This window comes from Microcaecilia unicolor, chromosome 5 (genome assembly GCF_901765095.1).
Source record: "Microcaecilia unicolor chromosome 5, aMicUni1.1, whole genome shotgun sequence".
Taxonomy (NCBI): domain Eukaryota; kingdom Metazoa; phylum Chordata; class Amphibia; order Gymnophiona; family Siphonopidae; genus Microcaecilia; species Microcaecilia unicolor.
Window position 1 is genome coordinate 71239075 of NC_044035.1, and position 27490 is coordinate 71266564.

The 27490-nt window shown below is 42.6% G+C and overlaps 1 protein-coding gene across 3 annotated transcripts in view; it reads left to right on the top strand.

The window, feature by feature from the left end:
• Positions 1-27490, top strand: part of PWWP2B (PWWP domain containing 2B) — a 102539-nt gene that overhangs the window by 19242 nt on the left and 55807 nt on the right. For all 3 annotated transcript variants that reach the window (XM_030202991.1, XM_030202989.1, XM_030202990.1), the window contains exon 3: positions 22342-23999. In XM_030202991.1, the coding sequence (XP_030058851.1) occupies positions 22342-23980 (1639 nt within the window). In that variant the 3' untranslated portion in view covers positions 23981-23999. The remainder of the gene's footprint in view (positions 1-22341; positions 24000-27490) is intronic.

Consider the following 27490-nt stretch of genomic DNA (forward strand, 5'->3'; position numbering starts at 1 on the left):
AATTTTCAGTAGCATGATTATCTTTGATATCAATTGCTTATTATTTCCCTTTTCAGCAGTGTGAGCAGCAACATTTTTGCCTTTGTCAGTAATGTATGACTCTGCTGTACCTTCTGTTCCCTTAAGCAGTGCAGGAAGTTCCCATTGTGAATCAGAGGGAAGGCTGGAAGCAAAATGTTAATGGATTCCACTGTAGACATAAGACAGTTGGTCTTAATGGGAGCAAATGTTTGCTCTTTTCAAGGCTGATGTGCTTCTAACCTGCAAAACTTTCCACAGGTTAGCAGCCATAACAGGTCTTTGTAAACCGCATTGAGCCTGCAAATAGGTGGGAAAATGTGGCATACAAGTGCAATAAATAAATAAATGATACTCTTTAGCTAGATATCACAAATAGTTTACTTGTGTTGCTGGAAATGTTGTGTGGGAGAGCAGACTGGTGCACAGGATTTAGACGGTCTTTCTCCCTCTTTTAAAGCACAATTTAAGTGTATATGTGTCTTTGTAAGCTTGGAAAGAGAGAGAAAGATTGAGATTTTAAGTATGCATAGACTGGTAAAGTGGGTGAAACAGTATTTTGAGCAGTTTACAAAAGGGTTATTGTTTTGCTGTGAGAGGGTGAGAGAGCTTAGTCAGTGGTGTTTTATATCCACCCACCCACCCAAGGTGCGTTCTCCGGTTTTATCTAAATTCAGAGATTAGGAGAAAACCTTTTAACAAGTCAGGAATTGTGACTTAGCAGTAGACTAATTTTTGTCCTTTTATAGATGAACAAACTTAATATTAAGTATGCTAAATTCATGTGATTTTGTTAATCCAATTTAATCTCCCACCCCAAACCATTTTAAATAACTTTAATAACTCATCAACACTTAAAATACAGACAGCAGTCCAGTAATAGGATGGTGGCTATTCAGTCTTTTCAACAGAGTGCTATATGTATGCTCTGTACCAGGTAGTGTGTTGGTGCAGAGAATTTCTGGCCCTCAGATAATGTTTAATCTCTGGAGGTTTGGGTGGCAGATTTGGAGGAGCTGAGGCAGATGGAGAAGTAAATATATATGAGACCTTCAGTGACTGGCAGCCCCTCTGTTACTTTACAGGAGCAAGGTCATCTGAAAGGAGAATATTATCTTATTGCAATGCTTCTCAGTCAGTCTTGGGAGCACACCCAGCCAGTCCAGGTTTTCAGGATATCCACAATGAATATGGCTGTGATAGGTTTGCATACCAATGAAAGGATGCATGCAAATCCTTCTCATTCACATTAATTGTAGATATCGTGTAGACTGGCTTGGCATGCCCCAAGAACTGGATTGAGAAGCACTGCCTTGTAGCTGTATCCTTTCGTACCAAGAGCGGGTCTCTCCAGGGATGTGTACCCAGGAGGGAAGAGTTGAAATTATTGTTCTGGACAATTCAGTCATTAGCAATATAGATTGCTGGGGCTGGAGGGCATGAGGATCACTTGGTAACTCACCTGCCTTGTGTGAAAGTGGTTAACAAAATAGTGACATGCCCTAAGAAGGTTCTGGAATGAGATACAGACTTTTGAGAGGAAATTGAAATCTAGAGCCTTCAGGGTAGCACTTCAGAAATACTTCCCATCCCAGAGGCAGGTAGAGTGAGTGGATAAGTCAGTGGTGCAGGGAAGAGGGCTGTAGGTTTGTTAGGAACTGGGTAAAACTTTCTGCAAGGGGAGCCCGCTTGAAACATTGGGCTCCACTTTAAGCAATCATTTATTTATTTATTTATAGGTTTTCAGGTACAGTAGGTATTTTTGTCCTCTGAGGACTCAGTCTGTTTGTTCCTGAGGCAGTAAAGGGTTAAGTGACTTACCCAAGATCACAAGCAGTGTTGGTGGGATTTGAACCATGGCTTCTTTGATTTTCAGCCCGCTGTTCTGAAGCTTTTAAGCTAGTTTATGGAGAGAAAGCTGACGGTTCCTCAGTAGCGCATGGTTTAGAGGCTGAAAATGTTTGAAAGGATAATGGCAAAATGAGGAAATTAGAATATCCTAATCAAGAGGTTGTTTTAAAGACTGAAGTAGCCAAAGTGCATTTTAAGAAAGAACAGAGAGATATAAATGATTCCTATTTACCTCTATTAACTGCTAGACAGGTTGTAAATATAACTGATAATATATGCGTATACTTTAAATTACCTATATGTGAATGTCAAAAGTCTGAAAAATAAGATTGAAGGATAAGACTGTATGGTACTAAATGCAAACATAGATGTAATAAGCTTTATAACTGGATGCCTAAATTTACATGCAGTTGAAGGTGTCATTGTACAGCACAATAGCACTTTAGTGGGTAAGTATATACGTAGTTGCCCTGCTGCCACGTACCCGCATACGTGCTGTTCTGAATGGCATACATAAGTGGCACAGTGCAAGGGGAGGTTGCTTGGGATGGGGCAGAGCTGCCACGATGCGTAACTTGCAGAATACTGTCAGTTATGCACACTCTTGCCATACTTACTTGACAGCTGTTAAGCGAGCCAGGTTTATGACTGATACAACTGTAGACGTGTACATGTAGATACCAGCTTAGAATGGGTCAAGATGCCTAAAAAGAGTTGCCCACTTATAGAATTGCCCCCCTGTAGTCCAACAGGATTTGCATCTTTGCAGGAAATAGTGCACTATGGAATCCTTATGGATAGAAATCTAATAAATATACTGTTTCCCATCACACTTGAAACCAAACCTAAACTATAGTTAAATGTCTCAAACGTAGCCAAACACAATTAACTCAGCAACTGTTCCCCCACTGCAACTCACTAGTGCCTTCCGTTCAGCACCCAGGTTGTAGTTTCCTAAGGCCTCTACATTTCATAAACCTATCTCACAATCTAATCACATGTTTTACAAAGAGCTTATAAATTGTCTTCCACCTGTTGATTGTTTTTTTCCGCTCAAGGCACATGCACTGTGGATAGGTGCATAAAATATAGTGTTGCTGTATCTCAGGGATGGGCCGCCTGCAGCCTGCCATTGAATTTTATGTGTCTCATAAGACCATGGGAAATGTACGCAGAAAACAGCTCACGCAAACGTAATTAACCAGAGTTTTGTTGTCGGTGCAATCGTTAAAGGAGTTGATGCTATTACTCCGTCGCTCACAGCCCTCGGTTTCCTCCCAACCCCTACAGCCTCCCTCAGTTTTCTGGGTGGTATTTATTATTCAACCAATAAGTGTTCCAAGCCTCAGACTGGTGTTCTGGCTGCCTCTGGGTATTCCATGCCTCATTCTGGTATCGTCTGGGATTTTGACTGCATTCCCACTGGAGTCCTGTGGCAACTTCTTCCATCCCTGCAGGAATTCCACAGAACCTGCAGGATTCCCTCGATCCCCGTTCCCACGCAGCTGTCTAGGCAAGACTTGTCTGACAGTGTTAGTGATTGTTTGGAAAGACAGAAGTATATGGTAACAGACCATTCTGGTAATAATTTATCTTGATTCAGTCATCACATTGAATTTTGTTGACGGTGAATTATATGGCATGTTTTGTTTATTTTCTGTGTTCAGTCTGCTAGGGATAGTAAGTATTGACATTCATGTGATCCTCTGTGTAGAAAAGTTGCTCACCCTTGTTCTTTTTGTATCCTTTGGGATCCCCTACCATAATTGCACTAACATAATATCTTTAAATATCAGGCACCCCCAGTTCCTCCTTGATTCCTACCATCATGCATAACCCTTGGGACAACATAGGGAGAGGTGGGCATTTTTTCCAGATACACTGGAAAACTTTCTTTGTAAAACCTGCAGCACCCCCTTGGTAAATCAATTTCTAGTGCCTCATATAAAAAGAGCAATGTAGCTAATGCTGTCATTTTCACACAAACCATGAGATATGCAAAATATGCTATATAGGCATATCTTTTCATATTCCTTTTATTACTGGTGGAAAGTTCAAATCATATATTCACCTAATGTCCCTTGTGATTTTTAACAAACAGAAAAGCAGAATAAGGTCAAAAAGGTTTATTGGAACAATACCCGACGTGGCCACGTTTTGCCCTCAGGCTGCGTCAGGGGTAAAACTAAAAACAAAACAAAATTCAATAAGACCATACATACAAATAATATAACATTCTGCTTCCAAAACCAATGTGAAATATACTATGCTAGAAACATATATAGATCATCACCTTACATTTAAATGCATATCATGAAAACATGTGCAAATCGCATATACAATTCTAACATCACATATATAGTTCCAAAATCACATATATATATTGTAACAACCTTTAATAATTAAGATAAATGAGATTAAGAAGTTTATATATAAAAACCAATAAAATGACCATCTATATGACATATCAATGAAGAGGGGGAAATAGAAAATTCATCATAAGTACCTGGCAGGATCCCCAAGATTAGCACCATTCTATGCTACTTACCCCCAGGGATAAGCGGTGACTTTCCTCAGGTCTGCCTTAATTTATGGACTTTGCCACCAGGAATTTTTCAAAACCTTTTTTAAACTGTGCTGTGTTAACTGCTTTTACCACATCTTCCTGCAATGAGTTCAACAGCTTAGTTGTGCACTGAGTAAAAAAAAAAATGTCTTCTCCAGATTGTTTTAAATGTACTGTTTAGTAACTTAATGTCATGCCCCTAGTCTTTGCACTTTTTAACAAGTACCAATCGATTTGAGTGTACCTGTTTCACTACAGTCTACCTCTCATATCTCACCTCAGCCGTCTTTCGTGTAAACTGAAAAGCTCCAACTTTCCTAGCCTTTCCTCGCATGAGTTGATTCATCCTTGTAATCGTTTTGATCACCGTTCTCTATACCTTTTCTAATTTTGTTATGTTCTTTTTTGAGATGTGGCAACCAGAATCACACACAATACTCGGGATGTGGTTGCACTATAGAGCAGTACATAGGCATTATGATGTTCTTTTTTTTTTTTTATTCTCTATTACTTTCCTAATAAGTGGAGGAGTAGCCTAGTGGATAGTGCAATGGACTTTGATCCTGGGGAACTGAGTTCGATTCCCACTGCAGCGCCTTGTGACTCTGGGCAAGTCACTTAACCCTCCATTGCCCCTGGTACAAAATAAGTACCTGAATGTATATAAACTGCTTTGAATGTAGTTGCAAATAAACCTCAGAAAGGCAGTATATCAAGTCTCATTTCCCTTCCCCTTATTTTCTGATTTGCTTTTTTTTTTTTGGCCACCGCATACTGAGCAAACCACACCTAGATACTTTTTCTGGGTGGTGATACCGAATATGGATCCTAGCATTGTGTAGCTATAATTGGGGGGCCCTTTTACTAAGCCGCGTAAGCGTCTATGCGTGCCCAATGCGCGCCAAAAGGGAGTTACTGCACGGTGCTTACGGTAATTTCATTTTTGGTACGCATCCGATATGCGCATCTGAAAAATATTTTTTATTTTCAGATCCGCGCCAAGTGGCATTTGGTGCACGTAGGTCATTACCGCTGGTCACTACATGAGTCTTTACCGCTAGGTCAATGGCTGATGGTAAGGTCTCAGACCCAAAATGGATGCGCGGCAATTTTCATTTTGCTGCACGTCCATTTTCGGCAAACTTTTTTAAAAAGGCATTTTTTTTTACAGACGCGCTGAAAAATTGATCTGCGAGCACCCAAAACCCTCGCCTACACTACCGCAAGCCATTTTTCAGCGTGCCTTTGTAAAAGGACCCTTTGGTTATTCAGCCTTATGTACTTCACTAGGGTAGGCACTTCTCCACATCAGACTTCATCAGCTGTTTGAATGTCCGGTCTCATTGTCTCTTGAGATCCTCTTGTAATTTCTCACAATCTGCATGTAGTTTAACAAATTTGTCATCTGCAAATTTGATCTCTTCACTCATTGTTCTCATTTCCAGATCATTTATAAATATGTTTAACAGTAAATAAAAACCACACCAGTCCCAGTGCATATCCCTGTGGTTCTCCACTGTTCACCTTCCTCCATTGTGAGATAACTTTCTGTTATCTTTTAACCAGTTCCCAATCTGCAACTGGATATTGCCTCAAGCCCATGTCTTTTTAAATTTCTTTAGCAGCAGTCCCTCTTGAGGGAATTCATCAACAGCTTTCTGAAAATCTGGATACACTGTATCAACTGCCTCACAGTTTGTTTGTTTATTCATGCCTTCAAAAAAATATATACCGTGTTTCCCCGAAAATAAGACACTGTCTTATATTAATTTTTGCCCCCAAAAATGCGCTAGGTCTTATTTTCAGGGGCTGTCTTATTTTTCGGGGAAACATCAGGGTTGGATTGGGGTTGGCCCGCGCGCCCTCCGTCGCTCCCGGAACTAACCTTAAACGCCTCCTTTCACCTTCACAGCAAGCAGCAGCAGGGCAGGCCACTCCTTCCTTCCGTGTCCTGCCCTCGCCTGATGTAACGTCCGCGAGGGCGGGGCATGGAAGGAAGGAGAGGTCTGCCCTGCTGCTGCTTGCTGCGAAGGTGAAAGGAGGCATTTAAGGTTAGTTTCGGGAGCGACGGAGGGTGGGTGGGTGGGGGCCCGGCGACCTCGGGTAGGGGGGGGGGCGGCCTTGTCCAGCTCTCGGTGGCCATGCTTTCAAACAAAAATTTGCTAGGTCTTACTTTCGGGGGAGGCCTTATATCTACCAATTCAGGAAAACCTCTACTAGGTCTTATTTTCGGGGGATGTCTTACTTTCAGGGAAACAGGGTAGCAGACTGATGAAGCAAGACTTCCTTGGCTAATTCTAAGGATCTGGCCCTTTAAATCATGTTTCTGTTCAGTAATTTTGTTAGTTTCAACCTTTTTTGCCCATTGCTTACATAACGTGCACAAGCCTGAGCTTTCCTGGATCACTTCTGGAACCCTTTTAAAAAAAACTAGTTTTATGTTGGCCACCCTCCAATTTTAGGTACTGTGGAGGATTTTAACGATAGGTTGCAGATTATTAATCGTAGACGTGCAGTTTCATTTTTGAGTTCTTTCAGTTCTCTGGGTGTGTATACCATCCTGACTAGGTGATTGGCTGCACATTAACTTGTTGATTATATTCTGAAGCAAAGAATTGATTTATGGGCCCGTTTGCAAAGCGGCGGTAAGCCCAATGTGAGCTTACTGCTCGCTGAACAGGAAGTACTTCCAAGCTACCGCAGCAGCCTGACGGTACTTCCCTACCCCAGGACGCCGTTTCCGGCGCTGCAAAAATTGGGCAGTGCCATGTGCTGCCTGGTTACCGCTGGGTTAGTGCGGGAGCCCTTACCACCACCTTAGTGGGTGGCAGTAAGTGCTCCCCCCCCCCTCAAAATGGCCGCACGGCAAGTGGGTTCACTTGCCACAGGGCCATTTCATTAAGAAAAGGGAAACCTGCCTTTTATCCACTGCGGTAAAAGGGGGCTTCGGTGTGTGACGAATACACACGCCAATGCCAGCGCAGGCCCCTTTTTGCCACAGCTTTGTAAAAGGACTCGTTAGTCTCCGCTATGGCCCTTAGCCTCCCTGAATGACTCTTTTACTCCTTAAGGACCTAATATTTATTGTGGAGCAGGCCAATATCTCTAGCTTGCAAGTGTGTTTTCTGATTCAAAACTGTGTCTCATTTTAAGCATTTAATTTTTTTTTAAATAGCAACCTCCATTTCCCTGAAGCATTTAACCCCCTGAAATGTAGTGAACTACTCTTGTGCCCTGGGCCTTCTCTGTCCCCCTCTTTTTTTTCCTAAAACTCTACCCTTAATACCCCGCTCTGCTACTAGCACTCCAGTATCCAGAAACCCTTGTACCTTAGACCCCCTTAATCCTCCCAATTCCCTCATAGCCCCTTCACAAAAAGAATTCTGACAGCATTCTGTTTCCTCTTCTGAAAGGGAATGACCACTGGAGTATTAGTATCACATTGTGTTACGTAGTTTACCCTCCCCCTCCCCCTTCAATTATGCCACCATTGTTGCTACTCCCTAGTCAGTTAACTCTTCTCCCCTCATCATTTCTCTGACATTTGACTGGATGGCAACCCCTAATTCTCCCAGCCCTTCCCATCTTGTTTCCATTCACTCATCTCTGTTACTCATTTCCTTCATATCTCAGTTACCTCCCACATGCACACACCTTTATTTACTGAGATACAGATTCCCCTCTTAACTCTTAAGTATTGCCCATCATTTTTAAAAGACTAGCTCCCCCACAGTTCAGTAGCTAGTCATCACACTGGAAGTTTTGTATTCTAGTTGTTCTTGCTGCATACAGTTCTCCTGTTCTTTTTCAACATTCATTAATCAGTAAACAGTTTTCTAGTACACACTTTCTCATAAACTGAATGCCTAAAAATCCCATCTTGTATAAACTTTGCAAAACTGCCTCTCATGGCCAAAGCACACTTCACTTCTCTCTGCTCCATAGAGCTTTCTGGTACATAAGCACCAGTAAAATTCTCGGTCATTATCTTCCATCTACGGTGGGTACTGAGCTGGCTTCTCCAATAGAATCTTACCCCGTCTCCTAGTACCCACTGCTGCTTAGCATGGCGAGCAACGATTTTCTCATTTAGGGGTCCTTTTACTAGGGTGCGCTGAAAAATGGCCTGCGGAAGTGTAGGTGCATGTTTTGGGCTCGCTCAGATCTATTTTTCAACGCGCCTGCAAAAAAATGCCTTTTTTAAAATTTTTGCCGAAAATGGACATACAGCAAAATCAAAATTGGCGCACGTCCATTTTGGGTCTGAGACCCTACCGCCAGCCATTGACCTAGCGGTAAAGTCTCATGCAGTAACCAGGTGATAATGACCTACGCGCATCAAATTCCTCTTGGTGTGCATCCAATACGTGCATCAGAAAATAAAAATTTATTTTTCAGACGCGCGTATTGAACTCGCGCCAAAAATGAAATTACCGCGAGTGTCAAGCGGTAGTTGGGCAGTAAACTGGTCTTATTCGACATTCCCATCTCCTGTGTTGTCCTTTTTTGCTATCTAGGTGTAATATTCGACTCATCTCTTATTATTCTACTACCAAGATAACGCTGCAATGAAAGCAGGCTTTGCTATTTCACATAAACTATGCTATCTATATTCTTTCCTAGAAGCTCCAAAGCTTATACACACATTTTTGGTGTTGTAATGTATTCTATGCAGGAATAACCAGGTATGTACTCAAATGTCTTAACTGTGGTTAGACTCCTTTGTGGATCCAAGAAGTGTAATCGCATTACTCTCTTTTTCTTCCTGTTGCACTGGCTGCCATTCCCATTTCGAATCCATTTCAAACCGCTTTGCCTGACACACAAAGCCTATTACTTAGATGTAACTTCATTTCTGTCCTCTCTAACAATTCCCTGCATGTCCTCAAGACACCTAAGATCACTGGACTCCCACTGACTACTTCTTCCAAGTCTAAAACAAGCTCATTATGAATCCACAAGACATTCTGCCTTCTACTTTCTAGCTCCCAAATTATGGAGCGAGTTACCTCCTCCTCTGTGCATGGAACAATCCTTTCAAAAGTTTAAGATCTTACTGAAAACTCATTTTTTCCAACAAGCTTTTGGACTCCAGATATGGAGTGAAGAGATGACCAGATGGCAAAGATATAGTGGTTTTGATGGCTCTTGTATGCCTGTGAGCTATCCTATTTACAAATTGGTGTTTCTTTCCTTATATGTTTTTTTTATTGTAAACTGCCTAGACCTGCCTGTCAGATAAGGAGGTATATGAAATATAATAAAACAATTTTCCCATTTGTTAATGGTCACACTCCTTTATCTAGCATCCTTCAGGCTTCCTGCACTATTATTATCCATCTGCTTTACGGCACTAATGGGGAATAAAAGGCCAAAGAGGTGCAACCAATTTTACTCTATTCTCTCTCTTTTTTCAGGTATGCAGTCATTTCTCATAAGTCCCTCCTTCCCTGGAGTTCAGGTTCATGGCCCTCCCAGCGAATGGTCTCCAGTCTCCCATAACTTCATTCATAGTGTGCTCCTCCTCAAACTATGGATGCATGTTATGATCACTCTCAACAGATTTCCTCTCTAGGTCTCAAAGTTACATAAGTACAAAAGTATTGCCATACTGGGAAAGACCAAAGGTCCAACGAGCCTAGCATCCTGTTTCAAACAGTGGCCAATCCTGGTCACAAATACCCGGCAAGATCCCAAAAATGTACAAAACATTTTATACTGTTTACCCAGAAATAGTGGATTTCCCCCAAGTCCATTTAATAACAGTCTATGGACTTTTCCTTTAGGAAGCCGTCCAAACCTTTTTTAAACTCCGCTAAGTTAACCGCCTTTACCACATTCTCTGGCAACGAATTCCAGAGTTTAATTACACGTTGAGTGAAGAAATATTTTCTCAGATTCGTTTTAAATTTACTAAATTGTAGCTTCATTGCATGCCCCCTAGTCCTAGTATTTTTTAAAACAAAATAAAAAAAAAAAAACCTTAGAGGATCAACTGCAAAGGTCAAAAATTTACATCAGGTGTGGATGCTGTTCAAAAATGCCGTCCTGGAAGCCCAGGCCAGATATATTCCATGTATTATAAAAGGAGGAAGAAAGGCCAAATGACAGCTGGCATGGTTAAAAAGTGAGGTGAAGGAAGCTATTAGTGCTAAAAAAGGATCCGAATGAAAATAATAGGAAACAGCATAAGGAATGGCAAGTCAAATACAAAGAAAGACTTTGAAAAGAAGATTGTGTTGGAGGCAAAAACATATAGTAAAAACTTTTTTTTAGGTATATTAAAAGCAAGAAGCTGGTAAAAGAATCAGTTGGACTGCTTGATGACTGAGGGGTAAAGGGGCACTCAGGGAAGACAAGGCCATAGCGGAGTGATTAAATGAATTCTTTGTTTCAGTCTTCACCGAGGAAGATGTGGGAGAGATAAGGTTGCCAGAAATCAGTTGGACTGCTTGATGACTGAGGGGTAAAGGGGCACTCAGGGAAGACAATGTCACGTGCACGAGGACCTTGGCACACTGTCAGGCTTCTTCCCCGGGAGCACTGGTTTCGTGAGTCCTTGGACCACTACCGTGGAGCGGCAGTGGCAGGCAAGATCACCTACAAGGTAGAGATAAGACAAGACTGGACCGGAACTCCAGACTGGAGTTCTACACTGGAATACTCGGAACTGGAACGCACCGGACAGGTGCGCACTGGAGTGGGGCCCGCTGGACTGGACACACTGGAGTGGCCCTACTGGACAGGAACATACAGGAGTGAAACCCGCTGGACTGGAACACACTGGAGCGGAACTGGAACACCCTGGACCTAGGCTTCACCTACACTTGACTGCCTTCCCCCTCGGGTTGAGCCCTCAGGTTCTGGCAGCCGGTAGGACTTACAGGAACAGCAGGAATGAAGATCCAGGAGTGCCCCCTGGCACCTAGGTGAAGGCAAGGCAGACAAGCAGGAACTGTCCGGGTTCTGGCAGTCAGCAGGAATCAACACAATGACTAGTAGACTGTACCCAGGCTAATAGGAACGCTATACCCAGGCAACCAGTCATACACAGGAACATACACAGAGCAAACTCAGGAGACTTAGAAAAGCTATACACCAGCTAACAACAAAGCTGTGCCCAAGCTAACAAGTCATGCACTGGAAACATACACAGAGCAAACTCAGGAGACTTAGTAAAGCTATACACCAGCTAACAACAAAGCTGTGCCCAAGCTAACAAGTCATGCACAGGAAACAAACACAGAGAACTAGCAGAGCTAGACACAGAAGGGTAGGAAACCCATAGAGCAATAAACACAGAAGGGCTGAAACCCTACAAGCGATAAACACAGAAGGGCTGAAAACCCACAGAAGGGTAGGAGACCCACAGAGCAAATAACACAGAAGGGCTGGAAGCCCACAGAACAATAAACACAGAAGGGCAGAAAACCCACAGAGCAAAAGACAAGGAAAGCCAACGGTGCTAACAGCACACTAACCTCGGGACCTAAGGCACTGCGGAGGAAATGGCAATGCAAAGGCCAGGACTGTAGTTTCCAAATCACTAATAAAGCCCCTCAACACCAGAGCCACAGGTGCAGCAATCACCTTGCAACCAAACAGAGGCTTGACACTCAGAGCAGGCATCCCATAGAAAGGAACAGCGGGAGCCATCTTGGATACTGGCAAGCAGGAGGAAGCGGCAGCCATCTTGGAAGAGGCAAAGCCCACACAGGTGAGATTCAGTAGGGCAATCAGCACACAGAGCCAGAGAGAAACTAAGACAGAGACAGACACAGAGACAAGCAGAAGCCAGCACAGCCACTGACTCCCAGAAACAGGGTAAGTATGAGGGTGGTCACGGCCACAGACGTGACAGACAAGGCCATAGCGGAGTGATTAAATGAATTCTTTGTTTCAGTCTTCACCGAGGAAGATGTGGGAGAGATAAGGTTGCCAGAAATGGTATTCAGTGCAGACAAGTCAGAGAAACTAAATCAAATCTCTGTAAACCTGGAAGATGTAATGGTGCAATTTGACAAATTGAGGAATAGCAAATCACCTGGACTGGATGGTATACATCCCAGAGAACTGATAGTATTGAAAAATGAACTTGCGGAACTATTGTTAGCAATATGTAATTTATCTTTAAAATCAAACATGGAACCAGAAGATTGGAGGGTGGCTAATGTAACACTGATTTTTTTTTTTTTTTAAGGGTTCTAGAGGTGATCCTGGAAATTATAGACCAGTGAGCCTGACATCGATGCTGGGAAAAATGGTGGAGACTATTATAAAGAACAAAATTAAAGAGCATATACATAAGCATAGATTAATAAGACAAAGCCAACATGGATTTTAATGAAGGGAAATCTTGCCTATTTACTACATTTCTTTGAAAGGATGGATAAAGGTGAGCCAGTTGATATTGTGTATCTGGATTTTCAAAAAAGCATTTGACAAAGTACCTCATGAAAGACTCCAGAGGAAATTGGAAAGCCTTGAGATAGGAGGTACTGTCCTTTCGTGCATTAAAAACTGGTTAAAAGATGGAAAACAGAGAGTAGGGCTAAATGATCATTATTCCCAGGGCTTTTTTTGAGGAGGGTACTTGGGGGTACTGAGTACCGGCACCTTTTCCACTGTCTGCTAAAATTGACCCATGGACCCCAAGTTTTAATGAAAGAGCTCAGGCTCTACACACCAATTCTGCCTTGTTATAGATTCTATGACTGGTTGCAGGGGGCCTGGCTATTGTGGGATGAGTCCATCAGTGATCACCCTACCACTGGGGTGGTCTATCATTTGAGTACCGGACCTTTTTTGCTAGAAAAAATGTACTGATTATTCCCAATGGAGAAGGCTAGATAGTGAGGTCCCAAAGGGGTCTGTACTAGAATTGCTGCTTTTTAACACTTATAAGTGACCTAGAGATGGGAATAACTAGTGAAGTAATTTAATTTTCTGACTACACAAAGTTATTCAAAGTTGTTAAATCGCAAGAGGATTGTGAAATATTGTAAGAGGACCTTACGAGACTGGGAGACTGGGCATCCAAATGGTAGATGATGTTTAATGTGCGCAAGTGCAAAGTGATGCATGTGAGAAAAAGGAACCTGAACTATAGCTATGTGATGCAAGGTTCCCCATTAGGAGTCACCGATCAGGACAAGGATCTAGGTGCCATTGTTGATACGTTGAAACCCTCTGCTCACTGTGTATGGTGGCTAAGAAAGCAAATAGAATGTTAGGTATTATTAGGAAAGGAATGGAAAACAAAAATGAGGACGCTATAATACCTTTATATCACTCAATGGTGTGACCGCACCTCAAATATTATTTGCAATTCTGGTCACCGCATGTCAAAAAAGATATATTAGAATTTGAAAAGGTACAGAGTAGGGTAACAAAAATAAAGGGGATGGGAATACTTCCCTATAAGGAAAGGTTAAAGCAGTTAGGGCTGTTCAGCTTGGAGAAAAGACGGCTGAGGGGAGATATGATAGAGGCCTATAAAATAATGAATGGAATGGGTAGACGTGAATCACTTGCTTAGTCTGTCTAAAATTACTAGGACTAGGGGGCACGCTATGAAGCTACAAAGTAGTAATTTTAAAACAAATTGTAGAAAATATTTCTTCACACAATGTGTAATTAAACTCTGGAATTTGTTGCCAGAGAATGTTGTGAAAGCAGTTAGCTTAGCGGGGTTTAAAAAAGGTTTGGATATCTTCTTAAAGGAAAAGCCCATAAGCCATTATTAACATGGCTTTGGGGAAAATCCACTGCTTATTTCTAGGATAAGCATCATAAAATGTATTCTACTCTTTGGGGATCTTGCCAGGTACTTATGTCCTGGGTTGGCCACTGTTGGAAGCAGGATACTGGGCTTGATGGACCTTTGGTCTGTCCCATTATGACAAACACTTATCAAGGGGGCGTGGTTTGGGTGAAAGCAAAATCTGCCTGTGTATAGGGAGAAATTTCCATGTTGGGATTTCCACTAGTTCAAAGACATGCATAGGTTGTAAAAAATGTTGGCCAAGACTTTACATGAGAATCCTCCATTTTAATCCCATGTACTTCACTTCTACCTTCAAAATGAAAGCAAGTTAAATTATGGCCTTGCTCCTTAATTGGCAGCACTTAACATGTATTGGTTTATAAAACGGGGCAGCTACACATGGAAGTGGCACCACTTATATGTGCAAACTGTGGAGGAGTATCCTAGTGGTTAGTGCAGTGGACTTTGATCCTGGGGAATTGAGTTCAATTCCCACTGCAGCTCCTTGTGACTCTGGGCAAGTCACTTAACCCTTCATTGCCCCTGGTACAAAATAAGTACCTGAATATATGTAAACCGCTTTGAATGTAGTTGCAAAAACCTCAGGCAGTATGTCAAGTCCCATTTCCCATTCATGTGGAAGCTGCTGAGTTCATGCTGTTCATTTTTTAAATGTATATTTCCTCAGCAACCCTCCAGACCAGTCAAGACGCTTGGGTTATGCATCCCTACCAGCAGAGGGAGACTGATAACACCTGACTTTGACCCTTGTATATGTCCCTGTGCAGATCCCAGCCAGTCTCTAGGAGAGAGTAGATGTGCAGCCTGTGTAGTCTGAGCAGTCTGATAGGCCCAGACGGGGTCCTTTGTGTTCTTTGGCTTTCTATAGTCCTTGGAGTCTTCTCTTTAAAAAAAAAAAAAAAAAAGTTTGGGAAGCATTTTCAGTTTTGTGCGCTTCCGTTTGGGTTCACAACAGCGCCACGGATTGGTGGTTGTGGTGGCAGCACTTCGGAAACATTGCATTTTGGTCCACCTTATCTGAACAACCGGTTGATTTGAGGAGAGTCCCATCTGGAGAGCAACCAGCCAGGTGGTGTCCTTTCTGGAGTCTCTAGGCTAGGTGGTGAACTTGGCCAAGAGCTATCTTCAGCCTTCTCAGTCCCTTGAATATTTGAGGGTCCAGTTCAACATGCTGGTGGGGCGTGTGTTTTTGCCGCCAGCTCAAGTCAGCAAAATTCAGGGTCGGATTTTGGTGCTCCTGTCGGAGAGGGCTTCCATGGCCCGGTCCTATCTCCAGATCCTAGGCTTCATGGCAGCTACATTGGAAGTGGTGGCTTGAACCAGGACTTACCAGAGACCTGCAGCTCTTGCTCCTTTCCCGCTGTTCTCCACAGCAGCAGGACTTGGATGTGCGGGTCCCTCTTTGGGGGGGGGGGGGGGGGCGCCACTGTGCAGTCTACAATGGTGGCTTTGTACTGCCCATCTAGAGAAGGGCATGCTTCTGGAGCCACCGGAGTGGGTAGTTGTCACCACAGATACCAGTCTGGTGGCTGGGGAGCCCATTGTCTTGTTCAGGTGGCTCAGGGCCACTGATCAATGGAGGAGTCTCGCTGGCTGGAGACCCAGGCAATCAAGTTTGGCTCCAGAGTATTTCCGGCTGTTCCTCGTCAGTGAGGCCATGCGGGTCCTTTCAGACAACACTATGGCTGTGGCCTATGTCAATCAGCAGGGTGGCATGAAGAGTCATGATGCGGAAGAGACAGCGTTGGTGGTGAATTCGGAGGAGTTGCATCTTCAGGTCCTCTGCTCGGTACATGTGGCCAATGTGCAAGCTGATTTTCTGAGCAGGCACACTTTAGATCCTGGTGAATGGTCATTTTACTGGTCCATTTTTGAGCGTATTGTGCAGCAGTGAGGCATGCCTCACGTGGATCTCATGGCCACATCCAGCAATGCTCAGGTGCCTCGCTTCTTTAGTCATCGGAGGGATCCTCGTTCTGAAGGGATCAATGCTATGATTCTTCCGTGGCCGGCTCAAGTATTTCTTTGCTTGTTTTCACCTTGGCCCTTGGTGGGTCGGATTATCCAACAAATAGAGTGGCATTCAGGTCTAGTGATTCTGGTTGCTCCAGATTGGCCATGACGGCCATGATATGGGGACTTGATCTGTCTGGTGGTGCAGGATCCCTTGCTGCTTCAGGAGTCGGTTGACTTGTTGCATCAGGGTCTGATTTGTTGTGCCTGATCTGACTCCATTCTCACAGCCTAGCTGTAGAAAGGGCTCAGCTGAGGAAGGAGGACTATTCCTCCAAGGTTATTTCTACTATGTTGCAGTAGCAGAAATGGTCATCTTCCTTGGCTTATGTTACAGTGTGGCGTATTTTTGAGAACTGGTTCCAGTCTTATCAGCCTCTGCATGCTTCGATCACGGAGATTTTGGAATTTCTGCAGGATGGTTTAGATAGGTGCTTGCCTTGTCTTCCTTGAAGGTACAAGTGGCAGCCTTGGCTTGATTCGATGTAAGGTTTAGTGGACATCTTTAGCGTCTTCTCCAGATGTGGTGCATTTCCTTTGCGGGGTGAAACTCCTTTGGCCGCTGCTGTGCCCCTGTGTGCCTCCTTGGGATTTGAACCTTGTTTTGAAGGTTTTGGTTGGTTCTCTTTTTGAGCCGCTTGAGTCAAGCATCTGCAAGGATCTCAGTTTAAAGGCGGTGGTTTTGGTGGTGATATCTTCGGCCAGGAGGATTTTGGACTTGCAGGCCTTGTCCTGTAGGGAACCCTTTCTTGCTTTTTTTTCGAGGGAGAAGGTTTCTTTGAAGCTGGTTCCATCTTTTTTGCCCAAGGTTTTGGACTTTCATGTTAATCAGGTTATCTCCTTGCTGGTTCTGGGAAGCAGAGGTGAAGAGAAAGCGGGTGATGCTGGATTGGGATGGGGAGCAGAGAGAGAGAGAGAGAGATGAGATAATGATAAAGACACAGACACACACAGAACAGTAATGCTTGATGGGGGAGAAGAGAGAAGAAGAGTCACACACATACAGAACGGTAATGCTTGATGGGGGAGAAGAGAGAGAGAGATGAATGGGTAATGGATGGGGTAAAAGAGAAACAGAGACAGGGTAATGCTGAATGGGGCAAAAGAGACACAGAGAGACTGGTTAATGCTGGATGGGGAAGAAGAGATGGGGGAGAGAGAGAGCGAGAGACTGGGTAATGCTGGATGGGGCAGACGGGATAGTGCTAGATAAGGAGAGGAGACACATGGTGTACTGTTAAATGGAGAGAAGAGAGAGACACACACACACTCTGACGCTGGATGGGGCAGAAGAGAGAGAGATAGGACAAAGGTGATGTTAGAGGGAGAAACGGAAGAGTAAATGAAAGACTGGGGAATAAGAGAATAGGGAGGACCTACTACTACTACTACTACTATTTAGCATTTCTATAGCGCTACAAGGCATACGCAGCGCTGTACAAACATAGAAGAAAGACAGTCCCTGCTCAAAGAGCTTACAATCTAATAGACAAAAAATAAATAAAGTAAGCAAATCAAATCAATTAATGTGAACGGGAAGGAAGAGAGGAGGGTAGGTGGAGGCGAGTGGTTACAAGTGGTTACGAGTCAAAAGCAATGTTAAAGAGGTGGGTTTTCAGTCTAGATTTAAAGGTGGCCAAGGATGGGGCAAGACGTAGGGGCTCAGGAAGTTTATTCCAGGCGTAGGGTGCAGCGAGATAGAAGGCGCGAAGTCTGGAGTTGGCAGTAGTGGAGAAGGGAACAGATAAGAAGGATTTATCCATGGAGCGGAGTGCACGGGAAGGGGTGTAGGGAAGGACGAGTGTGGAGAGATACTGGGGAGCAGCAGAGTGAATACATTTATAGGTTAGTAGAAGAAGTTTGAACAGGATGCGAAAACGGATAGGGAGCCAGTGAAGGGTCTTGAGGAGAGGGGTAGTATGAGTAAAGCGACCCTGGCGGAAGATGAGACGGGCAGCAGAGTTTTGAACCGACTGGAGAGGGGAGAGGTGACTAAGTGGGAGGCCAGCAAGAAGCGGATTGCAGTAGTCTAAACGAGAGGTGACAAGTGTGTGGATGAGGGTTTTGGTAGAGTGCTCGGAAAGAAAGGGGCGGATTTTACGGATGTTGTAAAGAAAGAAACGACAGGTCTTGGCGGTCTGCTGGATATGAGCAGAGAAGGAGAGAGAAGAGTCAAAGATGACCCCAAGGTTTCGAGCTGAGGAGACAGGGAGAATGAGAGAGCCATCAACAGAAATAGAAAACGGGGGGAGCGGGGAGGTGGGTTTGGGGGGGAAAATGAGAGGGAAAGATGTGTAAAGCTGTAAGTGAATGCAATAGAAAAAAGAGAGATTGAAGACTGGATAGTAAAAATTAAGGTTAATAAATTAAAAAAAAAAACAGGAAATAAGGCAACACCTTTTCATTGGATTAATTCAATACATTTTTGACTAGCTTTTCAGGGTTAAAATCTTACCTGAGGAAGGTAGGTTTGGCCTCTGAAAACTAGTCACAAATTACTTGATTTTCAGTTTTTCGTTTTATTTTTGTTTGTATTGGAATGCATCAGGTTTTTTTTTTTTTTTTAAATGACATCTGTTTCTGTTTTTATGCACAGTAGAGGGTGACATGCACCACTTTCTCTCTCTCTCTTTTTTTTTTTTTTAGTTGCACTATATGCAGAATCTGGCTTTCTGGGGAATTCAGTTTGTCTACTTATTTCTGTTTTTAGTTTGTGATTACTTGTTCTATGCTTGGTGAGTATCTATCTGTATTCTACATGTGTGAAAGACATTGAATGATTGGTACTAAGCCAACTTATTTAGTTTTTCCAATAGGTGTATTGATGATCTACTGCCCATTGCAGTGTTTATAGTGCTATATGGTACGATAGAATTGCTTTATAGGTCTTGAGTGACTGTTGTAGGGTTTTGTGTTGATTAACAATATGCAGCTGCACCAGAGCGACACATTGAGGGGCCCTTCTGTACTGTGTTCAAAAGTGACCTGCCATCCATTTACTGATGATTATAAGTGTTCTCCTCCCCCCCCTAGGATTTTAACTTGCCTCGCCTCTTTTTAGCCTCCCTACACGTCTGAGTCATGAACTGCCTATGCTTATCATTCCCCAGTCTCACTTGCATACCTCCTCCAAACCTCTTTAATTATAACATTGTACAAGCTGAATTAAGAGTTCTTCCCACACCAGGGACATACATAGCACTGGCTGTACCTTCTCAAGCAACTTCAGCACAGCAGTCAATAAGACTACCCTGACTTATTGATGGGATTTTGAAGTCACAATTTCTTAATTTATACACAAGTATATATATATATGGCATGTGAATGGGCTACATTACCTTTCACTTGCATTCCACGTCCAGGAATGTACAAAGTTTCCAGCTGTGGCAATGCAGGTAAAATTTTGTGGTATTTAGGTACAATATATAGATGAGCCAAACATGAATTTCTATCCCATAGCTAAATATCCTAAAAAGGGCTTCCAACCCATGGAAAACTTCACAGGTTGGTACCTTGGCCTCATGATGTATAGCAGGAGTTCAAGGAAGGATGTATGTGATGATTTCTGCATGCTGTTTACTCTTACTTCGGTACAGAAATGTGGATGTATTATAATCATCAACCAATAGCGGGGGCAGCTTTAAACCTGTTTGACACTTATATAGTTTTGAGCTCCATGAAATTACAGTTGACTGGAAGTTGTTCCCCAGGCACCTTGGTGATACTTATTCAAAATTCAACTGAGATACATGAACTGACAACAGCATAAGTTCAGGGCCTAGACAGTGGCAAAGTTGTTCCAAAAATAGTCCTGTTATGAGTTTAAAGCAAGTAAAATCCTTCAATTCATCATTCATTCAGGCTTATATCCTACCTGCATCTGCCCACATCAAATGCAATCTGAGCGCACAAATGGAGTATACAGGGGCCCTTTTACTTAAGGGTTGGCGTGCGGCAATCTGGAACTACCGCTGGGCTACTGCAGGAGCCAGGCAGTAGTTCCACTCCCAGCACATACCATTTTCAACGCTACAAAAATATTTTCTATTTTTGTAGCGCTGTTGCTTACCCAGTGTTAATCACTGCCCAGTTACTACTAGGTTATCACAGAAGCCCTTACCACCACCGCAATGGGAGGAGGTGCTCCCCCCCCTCCCAGAAATGGCCTTGCGGAAAGTGGTTTACTTACCGCATGGCCATTTCTTTAAAAAAAAAAATAAAATAAAAACAGCCTTTTACCCACTGCGGTAAAAAACATGCACTGATGCTGGCGCAGGTCCACTTTTACCACAGCTTACGTTACAAAATGAGTGGGTTACATTTTATTTATTCTATATGCAGGCCAGAACTCTGGCACTGAAAAATGCAATGTTCATTTCTTGTTACCTCTGTTTTGTTGTGAAAATGCTTTTCTTCAATGAATATACCATTTGATTAAACTCACCCCTCTGTTTACAAAGACGCGCGTGAATGGGCTGTAGCGCACCGGCAACTGCTAGTGTGGCTTTGTAAACAAGGGGGGGTCAGATTGATCATATATGTTAAATCTGTATACAGCTGAAGTGTTGCATGCACCTGGATTTCATGGATAACCTAGGTTTTAATACATTAAGGGGCCTATTTACCAAGCTGTATTAGACGTTTTAGCATGTGTCATATGCAGCATTAAGAGCATGGCACCCCGTTATGTTAAGTGTTAGCTCACACTAAATGCCATGTTTTTCAACTAATACTGAAATTCCTTTTGGGGTGGGAATGGATGAGGGCTGCATCCTGCAGGTAACACTTAGGGGGCCCTTTTACAAAGGCGCGTTAGGCTGTATGCACCAAAATGTGACTACCAGCAGGCTACCTTGACCCCTGGCGGTAATTTCAGATTTGCCATGCACCCATAATGCCTGGATGATTTATTTATTTATTTCCTCCCACACATGGACTTTCAGGTGCTAATCGGCAGTTGACATGCACCGACTGGTCACCGCACATGAGCCCTTACCGCTAGATCAATGGGTGGCATTAAGGGCTCAGGCCGGTTTTAGGTGCGCGCTGGTTTCAGTTTTACTACATAACCTTTTCCCGTCCCATTAAAACAAAAAAGCCCTTTTTTGCATATGCAGTAAAAACTGACCCGGCGTGCGCCCAAAACATGTGCCTACACTGTCGCAAGCCAGTTTTTACCGTGGCTTAGTAAAAGGGACCCAGAGGTTGTTAGTGTGCGTTAACTGCAAATGTGGCAGATATGTGGTACATTCACTAGACCTCCAGTCTACTCCAATGCCTCTATTTTTCTACTCGCCAACTCTGACTCTTACTATGCATAGTAAATGTGAGAAATTTGATTTAATTACAGCAATATAGGAGCTATTTATTTGCCAAAATTAGGATTAATAGACCACATAATATATTTATTTGAAATTTGAACAAAACCTGAACAAAAATATATATAACTAAAAAATGATAAATTTTACTCTATTATTTTTTTTTTGTTACATTTGTACCCCACGCTTTCCCACTCATGGCAGGCTCAATGTGGCTTACATATTATATACAGGTACTTATTTGTACCTGGGGCAATGGAGGGTTAAGTGACTTGCCCAGAGTCACAAAGAGCTGCAGTGGGAATTGAACCCAGTTCCCCAGGATCAAAGTCCACTGCACTAACCACTAGGCTACTCCTCAACATTATAATGTAAGTTTTTATTTTGAAACTGGATTCAGTTGGTACATTTTTACCGACTCTGACTCCACCCAAAATTGCTTCCAACTGACTCTATTGCCCTGTCTGTTGTATTGCAGCAACCATTTCTCTGCACAGCTGCCTTCACCAAAGTGCTGGGAACCCTACTAACAATTAACCCAGAGGTATCCCACTTAACATGCCTTTGGAGCCAAAATTAAGGCATATTAGGTGCCAAACTTTAAGGCAGCTTAGTAAAGAGGGCCCTTAAAATATTGTGGTTTTCCAATATTAGCATTTGGGTAAACATTTTGTTTAAACAAACTGCATAATATATTTGTAATCAAAATATTGCTTTAAAGCTTTATTTGTTCATTATCTTTTGTTAAAAGGTTCTGATGTGTCATATACCTTTCTTGGCTGATGCAGGTCTGGGTTGTTTTGCATTCCTCCATCTTTGTTGCCAAAGCAAGATGAACCACCCATTAACAGTGGCACTAATGGAAGCCTTGATAATGAAGTGCAAGTAGCGCCGACATCTGAGGTGGAATCACAGTCTGAAAAATCTGCAGTGGCGTCCAAGGAAAATAATAATGGTCCAGTTCCTTCTCTTCTGCTGTCCCCTGGAAGTATACCTCCTTGCCCTCCATATTTTGAAGGTGCTCCTTTTCCTCCCCCATTATGGTTAAGACACTCTTACAACCAGTGGGTACCTCAGCCCCCACCAAGGACTATAAAAAGGACAAAGAGACGATTATCCCGAAATAGAGACTGTGGGAGGCTTATAATGAGCACCATAAGACTAAGACCAAGGCAGGTTCTTTGTGAAAAATGCAAAAATACTTTGGGCCCCAATGAGGACAGCAAAGACGGGCATGCCAGAAGAACAGTAGGAAAATTAAATATTTTGAACAAGATTAAAAAAAGGCATAATGAATCAGATAATGAGGAGCTTAAAAATAAGAGAGAGAGGAAAGAAGAAAAGTATTCTGGAGAACTTGTGCACAGGAGCCCAGTAATAAAAATATCTTACAGCACGCCACAAGGTAAAGGAGAGGTGGTGAAAATTCCATCCCGTGTTCATGGGTCTGTAGAACCCTTTTGTCCCAAGCGTATATTGCTAAATGGGGATGGGGACCAAGAAAAAAACAGAGAGTACGACAAATGTCAAGAAACCAGTGGTTTCACGGAAAAGTCGTCAAACAGTCAATTTGTGTCCATTCCAAAACTGAAGTTAACGAGGCCTGTGCATGCACGTGTGGATGTTCCTCCTCCTAAAATTAGATTGAAACCTCATAGGATGAATGATGGAGAAAGTGTGTCTATTTATAAAGCAGAACTTATTGATGGAATAAATTCATTGCAGAACACTAGAAAATCAGATTCTGCTTCATTTTATACTGGTGAACCTACAGGAAGAAGTTTCCCTGAGATATGTTCAGGAAGCTCGGAAGATGAAGATGACTTCAAGGTGTTTCCCCACAGTAAAGATGGACACAATGATTTGACTTTGGTAATGAATTATCATACGAGAAAAGTGGATTCTTCCAGCATATCGGTATGTAGCAATGACAGCTTGGATGAGTCGAAATCATCCAGCTCAGAACTAACATCATTAGAAATCTGTGACTTTTTACCTGGTGAGGAAATTTCTGTCTCTTCATCCTCCAAAGATGAGCGTAAAACTGTGCCACCATTAACTGTTAGACTACACACTAAAAATGTTTCAAAGTGCATCACTGATGAAGGAAGAACTGTTTCCGTGGGAGATATTGTATGGGGTAAAATCCATGGTTCTCCTTGGTGGCCTGCCCAAGTTCTCAGTATTAGCATCAGCCACAAGGAAAATGGAGAAACCACCTGGCAAGAAGCAAAAATTGCATGGTTTGGTTCCCCGACAACGTCTTTTTTATCAGTTACAAAACTCTCCCCTTTCTGTGACTTCTTCAAACTGAGGTTTAATCGCAAGAAGAAAGGATTGTATCGGAAAGCTATTGCGGAGGCTGCTAGAGCTGCTGAGCATTTAACCCCAGAAATAAAAGAACTTTTAACACAGTGTGAAACATAAAGGCATCAGTTGTTAACAGGTGAGTGTGTGGTAGCCAAAAGACTAGAATGGAGCTAATTTTCTCTTTTGCCATATTGCACCTGTCTTTATAGATTGGGTTAGATTTCTGTTTTCCTGGTAATATTATTATTTTTCTAGATGCACTAGATATCATAGTTCTATTACATTTTCCTGTGTACAGAAGTCTGGTAAAAACTTTGATAATTACAGTTTTGTTTCTGCTAGTATGTCATATATTTGGGGATTGTAGTATAGGAGTGGATTTGGTATTTTGTTTTGTTTTTTAATTTGCTCATTCTAACTAAAACATGGCAGAGTTTAATTTTAGAAGCATTTAGATATGTCATTAGTAACATAGTAAGCGACGGCAGACAAAGATCTCAGTGGTCCATCCAGTGTGCCCAACAGTCGCATTCATTATCAATTCAAGGTTGAATCTACAATGAACGTGATATTATATACTTGATCTTAAGTACATAAGTAATGCCATACTGGGAAAAGACCAAAGGTCCATCGAGTCCAACAGTGGCCAATCCAGGTCAAGGGCACCTGGCAAGCTCCCAAACGTACAAACATTTTATACAAGTTATTCCCGAAATTGTGGATTTTTCCCAAGTCCATTTAGTAGCAGTCTATGGACTTGTCTTGCCAAGCTAACCGCCTTCACTACGTTCTCCGGCAACGAATTCCAGAGTTTAATTATGCGTTGGGTGAAGAAAATTTTTCTCCTATTTGTTTTAAATATAATACACTGTAGTTTCATCGCATGCCCCCTAGTCCTAGTATTTTTGGAAAACGTAAACAGACGCTTCACATCCATCTGTTCCACTCCACTCATTATTTTATATACCTGTATCATGTCTCCCGTCAGCCGTCTCTTCTCCAAGCTGAAAAGCCCTAGCCTCAGTCTTTCTTCATAGGGAAGTCGTCCCATCCCCGCTATCATTTTTGTTGCCCTTCGCTGCACCTTTTCCAGTTCTGCTATATCTTTCTTGAGATGCGGCGACCAGAATTGAACACAATAGTCAAGGTGCGGTCGCACCATGGAATGATACAATGGCATTATAGCATCCTCACATCTGTTCTCCATACCTTTCCTAATAATACCCAACATTCTATTCGCTTTTCTAGCCGCAGCAGCACACTGAGCAGAAGGTTTCAGTGTATTATCAGCGACGACACCCAGATCCCTTTCTTGGTCCGTAACTCCTAACGTGGAACCTTGCATGATGTAGCTATAATTCGGGTTCTTTTTTCCCCACATGCATCACCTTGCACTTGTTCACATTAAACGTCATCTGCCATTTAGCCACCCAGTCTCCCAGTCTCATAAGGTCCTTTTGTAATTTTTCACAATCCTCTCGCGAGTTAACGACTTTAAATAACTTTGTGTCATCAGTAAATTTAATTACCTCACTGGTTACTCCCATCTCTAAATCATCTATATATATATAAAACTCACCCTCAACGTTCTGAAGACAGTGACGTCACTGAAGCCAAGCCCTGACTTCCCTCAAGAAGGTTCGTGGTGGTGAAGCCACCAAAATCGCTCCGGGCCCCGCCCTCAAGGGCGGAGCAATGGCAGAACAACGAAGGAGTTGGCAGGGAGGGAGGCAGGGAGGCGGGGGTGGGTGGGAAATCGCTACGGGCCCTGCCCTCGAGGGCGGAGCAAGGGCAGAACAACGAAGGGGTTGGCAGGGAGGGAGGCAGGGAAGCAGGGGGTGGGAAATCGCTACGGGCCCCGCCCTCGCGTCAAACGTCATGACGTTGAGGGCGCAGCAATGCCACAACAACGAAGGGGTTGGCAGGGGGGGGGGGTGTTGCCGACGAAAACCTTGCTAGCGCCCGTTTCATTTGCTCAGAAATGGGCCTCTTTTACTAGTTTATAAATATATTAAAAAGCAGCGGTCCTAGCACTGACCCCTGAGGAACCCCACTAACTACCCTTCTCCATTGTGAATACTGCCCATTTAACCCCACTCTCTGTTTCCTATCCTTCAACCAGTTTTTAATCCACAATAGGACATTTCCTCCTATCCCATGACTCTCCAATTTCCTCTGTAGCCTTTCATGAGGTACCTTATCAAACGCCTTTTGAAAATCAAGATACACAATGAGGCATATTTTCAAAGCACTTAGCCTTCCAAAGTTCCATAGAAACCTATGGAACTTTGGAAGGCTAAGTGCTTTGAAAATATGCCTCAATAGCAACCGGTTCCCCTTTGTCCACATGTTTGTTTACTCCTTCAAAGAATTGAAGTAAATTGGTCAGGCAAGATTTCCCCACACTAAAGCCGTGCTGACTTGGTCTCAGTAATCCATGTCCTTAGATGTGCTCTGTAATTTTGTTTTTAATAATAGCCTCTACCATTTTCCCCGGCACCAACGTCAGACTCACCGGTCTATAATTTCCCTGATCTTTCTTTGGTGTTTCTGGGACATAGACCATAGAAGTCCGCCCGGCTTTGTTCTTATGTTCCAACTACTGGAGTTGTCGTCAAAGCCCACTTCAGCCTATCCGAATCCATCTTGTCGTTTGCGGGAAACGGACCGTAAAAGTCCGCCCGGCAATATATGTCCAAATAGCGATTTTAGAAAGCTGCTCTTTGGACATGTATACCCCTTGGGATAAAGAGATTTAAAGGGGGAATGGCAAAGACATGATCTGGGTGTGTCTCAGGAACCAAAAGAGAGTAGAGATGACCCAGTGATGAATGCATCAGAGAGGCAAAACTCAAGATACTTTATTGGAGCACCAAGGAGGAAGACCCAATACGGGCCATGGTTTGACAGTTGCAGCCTCCTGTTAGAGGGGTCACAACAAAAACACTATATATAAAAAAAGAAAGTACATTACAATAAAGATAAAAAAAACAAATCACCAAACAATAACTATAACGAATAAAACAACAAAGTTTAACTATGAGATTCATGCATCAAAAACACTAAATCTAAAATACAAAATTTAAATTATGTGTTTAAAACACAAACCATTGGCAAAACTAAACATTAAAACACGAATTATAGAACACAGTTGTATCAGCCAGAACATTGTTTTTGCTCCATTAATAGAACATTGGCACAGTGTAGACCGTACCATTAATGATTTAAAATTTTGTCAGAGAGAAAAAATGTCATCTGTTTATATATATATATATATATATATATATATATATATAATTTCGAGGGTGCATGACCAAAATTTGCTGCCTTTTTTTTTTTTGAGTAGCATGTTCTAAATCAGGAAAGATTTGAGCTGAGTTTAAATACTGAAGAAAGTAATTTCAGTATCAATCTTTATTAGCTTCAAAAGTCAGTGGTACAATTGAAGTTGCAGGAATTGCCTGTACCACAAATGTTTCAAAAAACATTGTTAAACCAGGGTCTTGTTTATCTATAGACAACTTTAATTAAGAATAATTTGCTGTATGCCATAAATTGGGAAAATATGGAAAATGTCATATGCAATAAGAACCTGAAATTGGTTAATTTACTGAATATTCTCAGTAT